This window comes from Myotis myotis, unplaced genomic scaffold, assembly GCF_014108235.1.
Source record: "Myotis myotis isolate mMyoMyo1 unplaced genomic scaffold, mMyoMyo1.p scaffold_m19_p_1, whole genome shotgun sequence".
NCBI classification, from domain to species: domain Eukaryota; kingdom Metazoa; phylum Chordata; class Mammalia; order Chiroptera; family Vespertilionidae; genus Myotis; species Myotis myotis.
Genome location: NW_023416313.1, coordinates 215,406,409 through 215,419,600, shown reverse-complemented (window position 1 = coordinate 215,419,600; position 13,192 = coordinate 215,406,409). Strand labels below are relative to the sequence as shown.

The 13,192-nt window shown below is 43.7% G+C and overlaps 1 protein-coding gene across 1 annotated transcript in view; it reads left to right on the top strand.

Moving 5' to 3' along the window:
- EFCAB11 (EF-hand calcium binding domain 11) overlaps window positions 1-1,789 on the top strand; it is a 143,765-nt gene extending 141,976 nt beyond the window's left edge. The window contains exon 6 of the mRNA XM_036315263.1: window positions 1,660-1,789. Within this exon, the coding sequence (XP_036171156.1) occupies window positions 1,660-1,699 (40 nt within the window). The 3' untranslated portion in view covers window positions 1,700-1,789. The remainder of the gene's footprint in view (window positions 1-1,659) is intronic.
- Window positions 1,790-13,192: the final 11,403 nt, after the last annotated feature.

The window sequence follows — 13,192 nt, the reverse complement described above, 5'->3', positions numbered from 1 at the left end:
AACGTGAAATTCCAGGAATTTGCTATTTCTACTGAAGGTACATAAATGCATGTTAATACCCATATTAGCCAATACAAGGTGCCCTTGTTTCTGGATGCTACCCATGCCACAAGTAAATCTTCCCAGAGGTAAAAACCACTATGTAATTACTGTTTCTTTCATGCATGTGCTCATTCATTCACTCAGGTATTTTATTCATTCATGCAGAAGTATTTAATGAGCACCTACTACATGCCAGGCACTTTGCCAGGCTCTGGTGATACCGTGGTGAGCAAAACCCGTCCTGTGGAGCTTGCATTATTCTCAAAGAGATAGTAATTAAATAATGAAATGAAAGTTCCATTGCAACTATGGCAGGTTCTATGAAGGAGAAGGTCTGCTCAGGCTGCCCCAACCAAATACCACAGACTGGGTGGCTTCCACAACAGAAATATATTTTCTTACAATTCTGAAAGCTGGAAGTCCAAGCTCAGGGATAAGAAGATTAATTTCATCTGAGGCCTCTCTTCTTGGTTTACAACGGCCACCTTCTCGTAGCATCTTCACATGCTCACCCCGTGGGTGTGCGTGTCTGTGTCCAAATTTCCTCTTCTTATAAGGACTCCAGCCAGACTGAATTAGGGCCCACCCTAATGACCTCATTTTAACTTAATCACATCTTTAAAGGCCCAGTCTCCAAATACAGTCACCTCCTGAGTACCAGGGGTTAGGGCTTCAACATGTGAAATGGCGGGGGCCGGGGGGGGGTGGGGTGTGTGTGTGTGGAATGGCCACACAATTCAGCCATAACAGACAAGTATCTGATAGAGAAATAAATGAGGATGGGGGAGATGCCCAAGCAGGGACATAGGATGGGCTTGCTGAGGATTAAATGGGGATCTAAAGGATGACGAAGAGCTGACCCAACAAAGAGGAGGGAAGGGCGTGTGCCATAGCCTCTGGTGGGAGGGGCATGGCAGGGAGCAGAGGCCAAAGGGAGGCAGGCCCTGTGGCTGAGGGCTTGTGGGGCACAGCATGGAGCCTAGGGTGCCGGGTGCAACTGACCTTACAGAGGAAGCCAGGCCAGCAGGGCCTTGTAGTCCGGAAAAGGCACTTTGTCTTTTTTCCTAAGGGCAATGGTAGAGGCTTATGAATGCCAACACTGTGTCTATCTATCTAGTGCCGCAGACTGGTGGTCAGGCTCTCTGCGTTTGAATCTTGAACCCCCTGCTTCCGAGTGGTGTGAACTTGGGCGGGGTATTCCATTTTGCTGGGCCTCAATTGCTTTGTATGTAAAGTGTGGATGATGATAGTATAGCCTTCATAGAATTGTTGGGATGATTAAATGAGCTAATTAGTATAAAGTGTTTAAAACAGTGCTTGGCACATGATAAGCACTCAATAAATGTTAGTTATTATTCATCATCATCACTGTATCCTTACATATTTGATGGACAGGTGATCAGATGGATGAACCAAGGAATGGGTAGATGGAAGGTCGGTAAGGTGGCAGGAAATAGAACACTCTCTTTTAAAAGCCATATTGAGCGAGCACAGGGGAAAGGCAAGGAAGCCCACATGGGTATTGTGGAAAGGAGGACTGACCCCACATGTCGAGACCTAGTTAAATTCTCAGACACTGAGTCTCATTAAGGTAAACACCTCTGTGGTTACTTTCAGGCGGCGCCTTAAGGAACCTCTATCAAGCCTTCTTCAATGATCAACCAAGTTATTTGTTTCTTGACTTCAGTAATGAGAAGACAAAACATCACCACAACCCAACCGTTTCCTCCTTAATTAAACTTATGGCATATTTCCCAACTTATCTGTGAGTTTTCTTAAAGGTGTAATTTTAAAAATTAAGTTTATTTAAACAATAAATTTGTTAATCCAGGAATTGTGATAGGTACGGGGTGGTCATCAAGTCAAATAAGATATTGTCTCTGTCCTCAAGCAGCTCAGAGACCTAGTACTTCACAAAGAGATCTTAAAGAAATATTTATGATATTTACTGCAGATCAAAACAAAACTACAAAAGCAAACGCCGCTTTCTAAACGGCGCAGCAGACCGGGACGGGCCATCCTCTGACTGTGACTCGCCCCAGCTCCGCCCTGTCTTCAGTGGTGAAGCCACCTCATAGAGTAGCCGCTCAGCCCCGGCTGGACGGCGTTTTCATTGCTGTCACTCTATTTATGAAAGCAACTCATGTCTGGCATCTTCTTTTTTACCCAAAGGATTCTCTTTCTGTAATTTATTACAAAATTCAAGGCCATTTCATTAGGGAGAAATGCGCCATATCATTATTATAACAACTCCCCCTATTTTTGTTCAATTTTGAAACTGACAATCTAAAGACTATTTTTAGCTCAGTCATGTGAGATTATTTGTTTCCTTATTATGAGTTTTTCCTTCGGACTAGTTAACATGAATTTTATGCTCACTTATTATGTCACATGCTCCAATTCAATTTATTTTAAAGCAGATTCTTTGGGGGAAACTGGAAAGCTAATTTGAATTGATTCTTTAGAGATTCCATTTTAAATGAAGTGCTATAAAATTGGCAGACAACGAGAAAAAGTGGAATTGAATTTTCTTCTTCAGCTACTCATTGGAATCAGAAATCTTGCTTTTTGACACTGCCAAGGGTTTTGATATAATGTTTTATGCAATTTTCATAACATTTATCTTAAACTCAACTACTTTTAGTTTGGCTGTTCAACTCAAAATGGTTTCCTGATATTTTCATGGAAAAAAAACACACACACACACACACAAAAAACAGAGTTCTTGCTACATGGAGAATTTTGTGCTTTGATACAAACTTCCTACCATCCACAGTGGTGCCCAGCTGAAAAACATCTAATGTAAAGCAGGTGTTTTAATTCCGAAGTGATGATTGTAGACAAACATGCTGAGGGAGGTGTGGAATAAAACTGCATCCCCAACTTCCTCCCACTTTGCCCAATTTATATTCCCCCTTTCACAGCTGATGGATTTACAGCTTGAGGAAAGCCGTGGGAATAATAGGCAAGATGCCTGATGGCTTAATTTCCTGTCCTCTCCAGCCCCGGAGAGATGCCCATTGTTTGTAGGGGCAGCGGGCTCCACACTAATCAGAAACAGCCGTCACTGGGTGGGGAACGGGACCCCAGGATTGGCCCATCTGATTCCACTCAGTGATTTATATCTGATTATTAACAATCTAATGGAAAATACATAGAAAACATGTGCCTGCAGTTTCACCTTGAGACACACTTGTTTTCTTTGATGTGCTTTTAAAGGGGAGTTTTATTTCACACTCATCTTTTGTCCTGAATCCCCTACATGGCAACTATCATGCCTGCTGGCCGGGCTAGTAGACTAAAAGGCAGGCGCTATGAGGGTCTTGGGCCGAATCCGCTCTGCTTCCACAAATGCAGCATCAAGGACTTGGAGTTGTCCCCCTAAACTCGGGTTGGTCTGGAAAGGAACAAATCACTGCTGGTTTTGTTCCGATTACAAAGAAGACCATGTGTGAAGAGAGCACACCTGTGGGCCAGGGCGCGGGGAGAGAAGCAGGCCCAGGGCCAATTTCTCCATTAGACACACAATGCGTAGGGCTCCCGATGCTTGTAGGGACCCACAAAAGCTTAGCGTTTCATTAAAATGAGTACACTAATGACTATAAAATAATGAACCCAGCCTAAATCATATTTGTTTTTATACCAAAATAGCTTTAACATATCAATTAAAAAAATTTAATGAAGGAAGGGGCCAGGCCTGTGAAGGCAGTGTCTTGGGCCCAGGAACACAGGCATGAGGGGAACCGCTGTGAGGAACGTGAGGTTAGACTTTGTGTGGCCGGGGGAGCTGGTGGGAGGTCCCAGCAAGCCTGCATAGGCTTGTGCAGGTGGGGAGCCTGACGTTGCTGTAGGTCACAAGCCAACAATTGCGAAGCAAAGCTGGGTGTGAAGTCAGTGGCTCTCGAGTGGGGATGATTTTGCCCCCAGAAGACACCTGGAGAGCCTGGCATTTAGGGAATAGAGGCCAGGCACCTGCTAAATATCCCACAATGCACAGGACAGTCCCCACACAGAATTTGAGAATTCTGTGACTCAAAATAGCAACAATGCCAAAGTTGAGAAACCTTGAGGTTAAGATAAAGAAAGTCTGGGTCCTGTGAGGTCAGCTGGAGTCCCTATCTGTTTCCCACAGAAATTGCTGGTTCTCTTGGCCACGTAACTATGCTTACACCTGGCAGAGGACTCGGAGAAGCCGTAGGAGGAGATAGGACATTTGCTGAGAAGCTGCTGTGGGCTGCTGCCCAATGCAACACGGTGAGCCAGAGATGAACAGCAATGCACAGGAGCAGCAGCAACACAGGGAGCTGCATCCATGCACAGGGGCTGCAGCAATGCATGGGCCTGCAGCAATGCAGGGAGCTGCAGCGATGCATGGGACCTGCAGCAACACAGGGAGCAGCATCAATGCACAGAGGCTGCATCAATGCATGGGAGCAGCAGCAACACAGGGAGCTGCATCCATGCACAGGGGCTGCAGCAATGCAGGGAGCTGCAGTGATGCATGGGACCTGCAGCAACACAAGTACTGCAGCAAATGCACAGGGGCTGCAGCAATGCAGGGAGCAGCAGCAACACAGGGAGCTGCATCCATGCACAGGGGCTGCAGCAATGCATGGGCCTGCAGCAATGCAGGGAGCAGCAGCAATGCATGGCACCCTGCACCTACAGCCAGAACATAAAGGTAGCCGCTTCCCTGCCGCCTTCCACTCTAACTTGGAACTGTATAGGGAAGGGAGCTCTCGGTAATGCCGTTCCAGCTTAGCTAGGTTGACAGAGTCCATGACCTCCTCAGCTTTTCCTCACCTCACTCCAACCTCACATGCATTTAAACTGGACTTGGCGTTTCACTTGTTTTAATCTGCAAGCACCAGGTGTGACTTAGACTGACAGTTGTGCACCAACCTCTGTTCTTTTCTTCAGAAAGAGAGTCATGATTAGACACACAGCTGCCTGGACAGATTACATGTCCCAGCCTCCCCTGCAGTTAGATGTGGCCATGTCACTAGTGGCTGTCCACATGGCCGTCCACGTAGCCATGAAGGCACACTGTTGTGCCAGCACCAAAGCTTGGCCTTCAGACACCAGCTGTGCACTGTTCCACGTGTTCTTTCCTCTTCCAGTTGGAACCTGAACACGGAGGCTTTCAGCTTCAACCGGAGGTGACAAGGGCAGAGCAGCAAGATGGAAAGATGCTGGAGACTGAGGTCCGTGAGCATCCTTTTTCTTATGGAGCTCCGAGCTAGCATGTTAGTCACTTAAGATAAAGGCCAATTCAAATTCACTTAAACAAAAAACGGGACTATATTTGCTCACACAATTGGTAAATTTGAGCAAGAGTTTCAGGCATAGCTGGATCTAGGGGTTCAAATGATGTCATTACAGTTCCCCATCTCTCAACATGGGCTTTCTGTAGAAGTCCAGGGAGGATGGCCTTGAGAGAGTCCAGGCTTACCATTTCCTTATAGCTCATGACTCAGGAGAAGACAGGAGCTTCTCTCTTCCAACACGTACTTTTAATTTCACAGAGCAAACACGGAACGGTCCTCCTGGATCACAGCTCACCCCTGAACTAATTGCCATGAGCCCCAGAAGGAGAGAGAATGAACTTGTTTTTTATTTTTATTTTTTATTTCATAGGAAGGAGAGGGGGGAGAGAGAGAAACACCAATGATGAGAGAGAATCATTGATTGGCTGCCTCCTGCACACCAGACACTGGGGATCGAGCCCACAACCCCGGCATGTCCCCTGACCGGAAATCGAACCGTGACTTCCTAGTTCATAGATTGACATTCACCAATGAGCCATGCTGGCCAAGCTGAGTTTATAAAATTAGTAACTGCTACGGTCCACCCAGGAAGTTCACCAACATTACCAGGAGCAAACACAGCGCCAATGAGGGAAGCATCAGCTGGTGTTCAGAGGAAGGAAAACATGCTTTGCTGGGGTAGTTAGAAAAGGCTTCACAGCAGACATGGGCTTGGAACTGGGCATTGAAAGCCTTAGAATTTAAAAACGGAGAATGAAGAAAATTCTGTGCTTTGATTCCTGACCATTTTCAAAGGCTCAGGCAGGCTCAGTAGTCCTGTGGGGTGGACAGGATCCTGTTGTGCCGTGTTTTTCCCCATTACCATTGGTGCAGGGTGAGAAGTGTTCTTCTTTGAGCACCGAGTCCTGCCAGAGACCGACAAAAGCGGGGACAGGCTGGCTGTCAGGACACAAAGCTCCAGCCCACACAAGCTGTCCCACGTACATAACGCAGGAGGAAAACTGCGCTTCTCCCAAACCTGCAGAAAGGGTGGTGAGTGTAATTGGCAGTTCCCTTAATCAGTCCAGAAAGGCTTGTTACTTAAATAAATGATTCAAATAGGAAGTGACTTACCTTAGGAAGCAGGCATTTCTCCTTTTCGTTTTTTTATGTCCCTCAAATGCTTTTATTTTTTTTTCCAGATTTGGCTTGTAATTTTAATACACCTTTATTAATTCCAACACTGTCTAGTGTTAGGATTTTAGGAATACATTTTTTTAATGAGGTTTCAAATAGCTTAGTGATTTTCCCAAGCAGCCAGGCAAGCAGAGCCTGTGGCTCATTTCTTCAGTACAGGGGTCAGTTCTTTGGCGTGGAAACACCCCTGTGGCCAACCAGGGTGCTATTGGTGGGTTCAGGAGGGTGGTAGCTGGCTTGACCTTAAAAGGTGGCAGTGATGGTGATGACAATGTGATGAACAGCCACCTTCACAGCAACCCAATATCCCCTGCAATAAATTAACCTTTTGTTTGCTGATAGTTGTTGTTTATATTATACTAGAGGCCTAATGCACGAAATTCGTCCAAGAGTGGGCCTTCCTTCTACACACACACACACACACACACACACACACACACACACCGCTGCTGGCACCGGCTTCCCTCTGGCACCCAGGACCTGGGCTGGCTTCCCTCTGGCCCCAGCTTTGTCTGGAAGGATGTCCAGTCTAATTAGCATATTACCCTTTTATTATTATAGATTGCTTATTTATACTGTTTGTTTGTTTGTTTGTCAGTGCTGTGGGTACGGTTCTTCAGGAAACAGGCTTTGAGGCAGATATTTATTGGGGCATGCGTTTGGGAACAACACCTGTAAGAGAGTGAAGGAAAAACTGGGCACAGAAAGAAGTTGAAGTTCAAAGAAGGTACAAAAGAGGCTTAGACCAACTCACAGGGAACTGTGAAAACAGGATGGTCCTTCAGAGATGTCTCAAATTGCGGCAAGGGGCAGAGGGCCTTAGTTCTTTGAGTGTCTTGGCAACACATCACAGGATGCACCAAAGATGCACTGAAGATTTGGCTGGTTGAGACTCTCAGGGTGGTTGAGGACCTCCCTTAGGGTCTGATACTTAATCTCTGAGGCCCAGAACCTGAATTATTGGTACATGTCCATACATAATCAGCTTCTCTGTGACAAAGCCACACTCACTAAATTCAAACAAGACTAATGAATACATGCACATTGATTCGTCTACAATGAGATGATTCTTTTGTAGTGATCAAAGTGTTTACCTCTAACACCCCTTTTCCCAGGTCCAAGTTAAAACAGGAAGTGAGTGGGTTCTAAGAAATCTCTCTGTAAAAAGAAAAACGGAAGGCATTCAATGCATTAGTTGGAATGAGTAAGAAGTCAGAAATGTTTGTGACATGGTGAAGACAAAATGTTTTTTTCTCTCAACAGCAAAAATGACAACAAACAAAAGGAAAACAGAGAGACAGACAGACAGACAGACACACACACACTAGGAAAAACTCAAAAAGATACAAGAAAATCATGGTCCAGATAGTGGCACACTAAAAGGAGCTTATAAAAGAGAATCAATTTGTAATAAAAGAGAATCAATTTGATCATGCTACTGGGAACACTCTCCTTTGAGTCACCCAAGAGTTGTGACATCGAACTGAAGAGTAAGAAATGTGGTCCTAACACAGTCCTTGTCTCTCCAGGGACCAGCATCTACCTACCCAAAATAATGTAAATGCAGTTTTTGATTTTCAACTCAGAATGAACCTGTAGACCAAGCAGAGAGGACTTACTAGTAGCATGGTTACAGACCAGGATATAAAGCTGTCAATCAGAACGATGGACCAGCATAGATCGAACTGACAGAAGTTGAAAGGGAAATGTGGAGGAGCTGATATCTTCATCTCACACCCTGTGGAGTTAAGAATTTTTGTGTCAAGTTCATGGAATGAGAAATAGAATTTTAAGGACATTAAAGTTATAAAAGTAACCAGAAGAATTAAACATAATACTATGACTATCAAACTCTAGAAGAAGAAGCGAACACAGAGTAAGTAAACTTTTTTTTTTAATATATTTTTATTGATTTTTTACAGAGAGGAAGGGAGAGGGATAGAGAGTTAGAAACATCGATGAGAGAGAAACACCGACCAGCTGCCTCCTGCACACCTCCCACTGGGGACGTGCCCGCAACCAAGGTACATGCCCTTGACCGGAATCGAACCTGGGACCCTTCAGTCCGCAGGCTGACGCTCTATCCACTGAGCCAAACCGGTTTTGGCTAAACTTTTATTTTCAATACTGATAAATAATGTATAGTATTGATAAATTATGAAAAAGAGGAGTAAGATATTGCTTATGGTTATGGAGCAACCACCAGAAGACACACACAAAAATAGTCAAGCCGTTGGCTTTGGGATGTCGCTGTGGGTGGAGGTGGTAGAATGTTACTTCTATATATGTGTGTGTGTGTGTGTGTGTATTTTTTTTATCCTATACATGTAATTCCTTTCAAATTTTGAAAAATATGTATAATTTTAAAATCACTAGGCAAAGCTTAAGCAGAGGATGTTTGGCAGATATAGACTCTTGTGTTCTGGGAAAGCCCAGTGAAATTCCTCTCACCAGCAATAGAGAACACAGCCTTGGTGTCCCCTCAATTTCAGAACCTGCCTCCATAGAGCGTGGTCCACACAGACACATTTAAATCTGATCAACTCCATTTCCTTTACTTACCACTCCTCTGTGTCCCAACAACATGGATCACCGTGAATCTGATGTCTTCCAGATGTTTCAATCCTTCGTTGCTCAAAATAGGGAATAACTGATTCTCAGCTGTGGTCACATGTTAGGCTCTCTGATGGGACTTTAAAAATATATCCTTGCCGGTCCCCATACAAGACCAATGAAATCTATGACTCATGCTTTAATATTTTAAAAAATTCCCAGGTGTTTGTATCCTATACTTAGAGTTGATAATCCCTGACCCAGTAGTCCTATGTGTTCTCATCAGATTATTGAAACAGGTTAGCCTCAAGGTAGCTCACACCTTTATCATCACAGTCCTTGCAAGAGCGATCAGATTTCTTCTCAGCACAGCATTTGAATCTACTGACAGCTCTTCCCACCTTAAACTCTCTCCTTTAGTTTCTTTGATCCCCACTCTTTCTTCTCTGCTGAACCATCCCTCTCTACTTCATGGGGCACCCTTCCCTGGCTTTCTTGAAACTCTCATCTCCATATTCACATAATCTCAGGAATTTTAACCACCTTTTTCACCACCATTATCATCTCCCTAAGGATGGCTCCCAAATTGTCATCTCTATCTCAGATCTCTGTCCTGAGCTCCAGGACTGTATATCCAATTGTCTACTGGATATTTCCACTTCAATATCTCATAGGTACTTCAAACAAAAGCTGCCCCAAATGGAACTCATCATCTACTGCCCCAAATCCTTTCTTCTATCTTTCCCACCATGTTGAATAGCACCAATTACACAACACTCAGCTACACAAACCCAAACTCCAGGGATTAGACACTTCCCTTTTCCTCCTGTGACCAACATCCAATTCATTCTGCCTTAGTCAAGCCCCTTCTGCTTTATCTCTATGACTTTAGGTCAGTCCATTATCATCTCTTCCTTGGATGTCTGCAACCATCTCCTACCCAGTCTCCCTGCCTTAATAATGTCCCCTTCTCCCTGCCTTCATATTGTCCCCTTTCAATGCTCACTTTGGCCAGAGTGATCATTCCAAACCACAAATATGACTGTGTCAATCTCCCGCTTAAAACTCTTCAATCGCTTCCTCATGGCCTTCCAAGTCCAAACTTAGAAAGGTCCACCAGGCATGTAATAACTCATTCCTCCCTGCCTCTCTGGTTTCAGCACCTGTTCAGCACTGCCAACAGATGCCCTGCGCATCTCACCATCCCCGCCCGCCATCCCCCTAGTCTGCCAGCCTGCTTCCTCCCTGCCTTCCCCTGCAGTCTCCTGTGCCTGGAATGCCCGCCCTGACTTTCAGCTGTCTTCTACTCACACTTCAAAATTTTGCTCAGAACTCACCATCTCCCAAGTCACTCCCTCCTTCTCAGGGCCTATCCCAAGGCCTGGAAAACAGTAGGTGTGCTCAAGAAATGTTTATAGAATGAATATACAATCGCTATGAACTTCAGAGAGGGACAAGAATTACTGTATGAAGAAAGTGAAAGAATTATCTCTAACTCTCAAATACACTGGCATTAAAGGAAGTCTTCCAGTGGTTTTCAACATACTCTAAAGAACCCTGGGGATCTCACAGAGCCCCTTCAAAGGCCCCCAGTGGCGATCTCCATTTTAAACAAGACGAGTACTCATTTCATCTATTTTATATGTTGGTCTTCTGAGAAAGGTCTCATTTGAATGAAGTGTTTTGTGGCTAAGAAATACCTGAAAACCAATGGTCTAAAGCAGGGGTCCTCAAACTATGGCCCGCGGGCCACATGCAAATACAAATATTGTATTTGTTCCCGTTTCGTTTTTTTATTTCAAAATAAAAAAATGTGCAGTGTGCATAGGAATTTGTCCATAGTTTTTTTTAAAACTATAGTCCGGCCCTCCAACGGTCTGAGAGACAGTGAACTGGCCCCGTTTAAAAAGTTTGAGGACCCCTGGACTCTAAAGTATTCAATTATTAAGGTAAAGGGTAATATTTATTTGATTACTCTCTCCCAAAAGTTCTCAGCAATTTCTATTTCTTCTTTAAGCAGAAGAGCACAGAGATGTTTTCTACTGGTTTTACTTAGTATGTCTTAGTGACAGACTCTATTTTTTTTTTTTTGCTTTATAAAGAAATTATTATTTTGAATTGGCAATATAGGGTTATGGTTAAAAAAAGGAATTCAGTGAAATATTAGCCTCCACAAACACCCATCCCCCATCCTTCAGCGACAATACTGTTGCTGGCTTCGGTGTGTCATTTCGGAGATTTCCATGTAGGGGTCAGTGCTCTGGTGGGAAGGAGCACATCCCCTTGCTAGGGACATGGAAGGACGGCCTTCTAGATGCCACTGATGGTTTAAGCATTACAAATCAGAGTGGTCCCAGAAAGACACCTGGCCCTGCTATCCAATGACTGTCAGGAAGAAGGGCTTAACATCAACTCTTCAATAGCAAAATCATTTCTGGCAGACAAACTCTAGCATTTGCTTGGCTCATATCCAAATACCCATTGAGGTCAGCTTATTTACTTTCCTAGTGGGACATTATTCTCCTAATAGTCCTATTTTGGAGGAGTTATCAAGAAATTACACTGCTTAAAATGAGATGGTCTGTAGGTGCTTTCTGACTTTAAAAAAGATGATTATAGTAAGTATTTGATATTTCCATAGATGGTTTGGGGACAATTGATCCTCAAATGGGAAAGAAGAGAATATGCCTATCTATCCCCACCACAGAAATAAATTTAAAATGTACTAAAGATTTAAATGGAGGAGGGAGGAATACTCTAAATCCATCAGAAGAAAATAGAAGAGAACACCTTTATGAATTTTGGAGAGAAAAGGCTTTTTAAAATATATATATTTTTTATTTCAGAGAGGAAGGAAGGAGATAGAAACATCAATGATGAGAGAGAATCATTGATCAGCTGCTTCCTGCACACCCCCAACTGGGGATGGAGCCCACAACCCAACCATGTGCCCTGACCAGGAATTGAACTGTGACCTCCTGGTTCATAGGTTGATGCTTAACCACTTAGCCACACTGGCTGGGCAAGAAAATGTTTTTGGTGTTTTTTTAAAGATGACACAAAAAAGAAAAACTATAAAAAAAGGCACATTTGATTACAACTAATTAAATACTTTTGTCAAAATAACACCATGAACAAGATTAAAAGACTGGGAGAAGGTATTTCCAAATCAGCTAACAGAGGATTATAATCTAGAATGCATATAATTACCACAAACCAGGTGGGAAAAGGCATATAATCCAAAGGAAATGGATTGAGAATTTATACAAGAGGAAATAAGAATGCACAATGCATGTATGAAAAGATACTCAATTTCATATATAATTAGGGAAGTGCAATTACAACAAGATTTTTTTGCCAATCATATTGGCACAGTTTTTAAAGTTTAAATGTTGGCTGGGATGTGGGAAAACTGGTATTCTCATTCACTATTGTTGAGAGTGTAAATTGATGCAGATGCTTCAGAGAGCAATTTGGCAGCCTCTTAAAACTTTGAAAATGTGCCTCCCCTGTAACAGCAATTTCATTTCTAGATATCACCTTAGAGATACTCTCACACGTGTGGACAAGGAGCCATGTGCAAAGATGCATATTTGTGCTTAGTTTCCATGTAAACGTCCACCACTAGGGACTGGCTAAAAATACTGTGGTATCTGTACTCCGTGGAATATTTGCTGCCTATTATTAGTTTGCTCAGGCTACCATCGATAGAGTGGCTTACACAATAGATATTTATCATCTTACAGTTCTGGGGACTAGAATTTGGAGACCAAGGTGCTGGCAGGGTTGGTTTCTTCCGCGGCCCCTACCCTCAGCTTGTAGATGGCCATCTTCTCTCTGAGTCTTCATACGGTCTTCCCTCTGTGTGTCTGTATCTTTATGTCCTCTTCTGCAAGGACACAAATCATTGGAGCAGGGTCCAACCTAATGGCCTCATTTAACCTAAGTATCTCTTTAAAGACCCTATCTTTAAATAGTCTCATTTTGAGGCATTGGAGATTAGGATGTCAACATGTAATTGGGGCTTGGGGAAGCACAATTCACTCCATAACACTACCCTTAGAAGGAATGAGCGAGATGCATGTGCAACAACGCAGCTTCATGAGAAAACAATGTCGAGTTGCAAGGGCAGGAGGCATATGGTACATCCCATC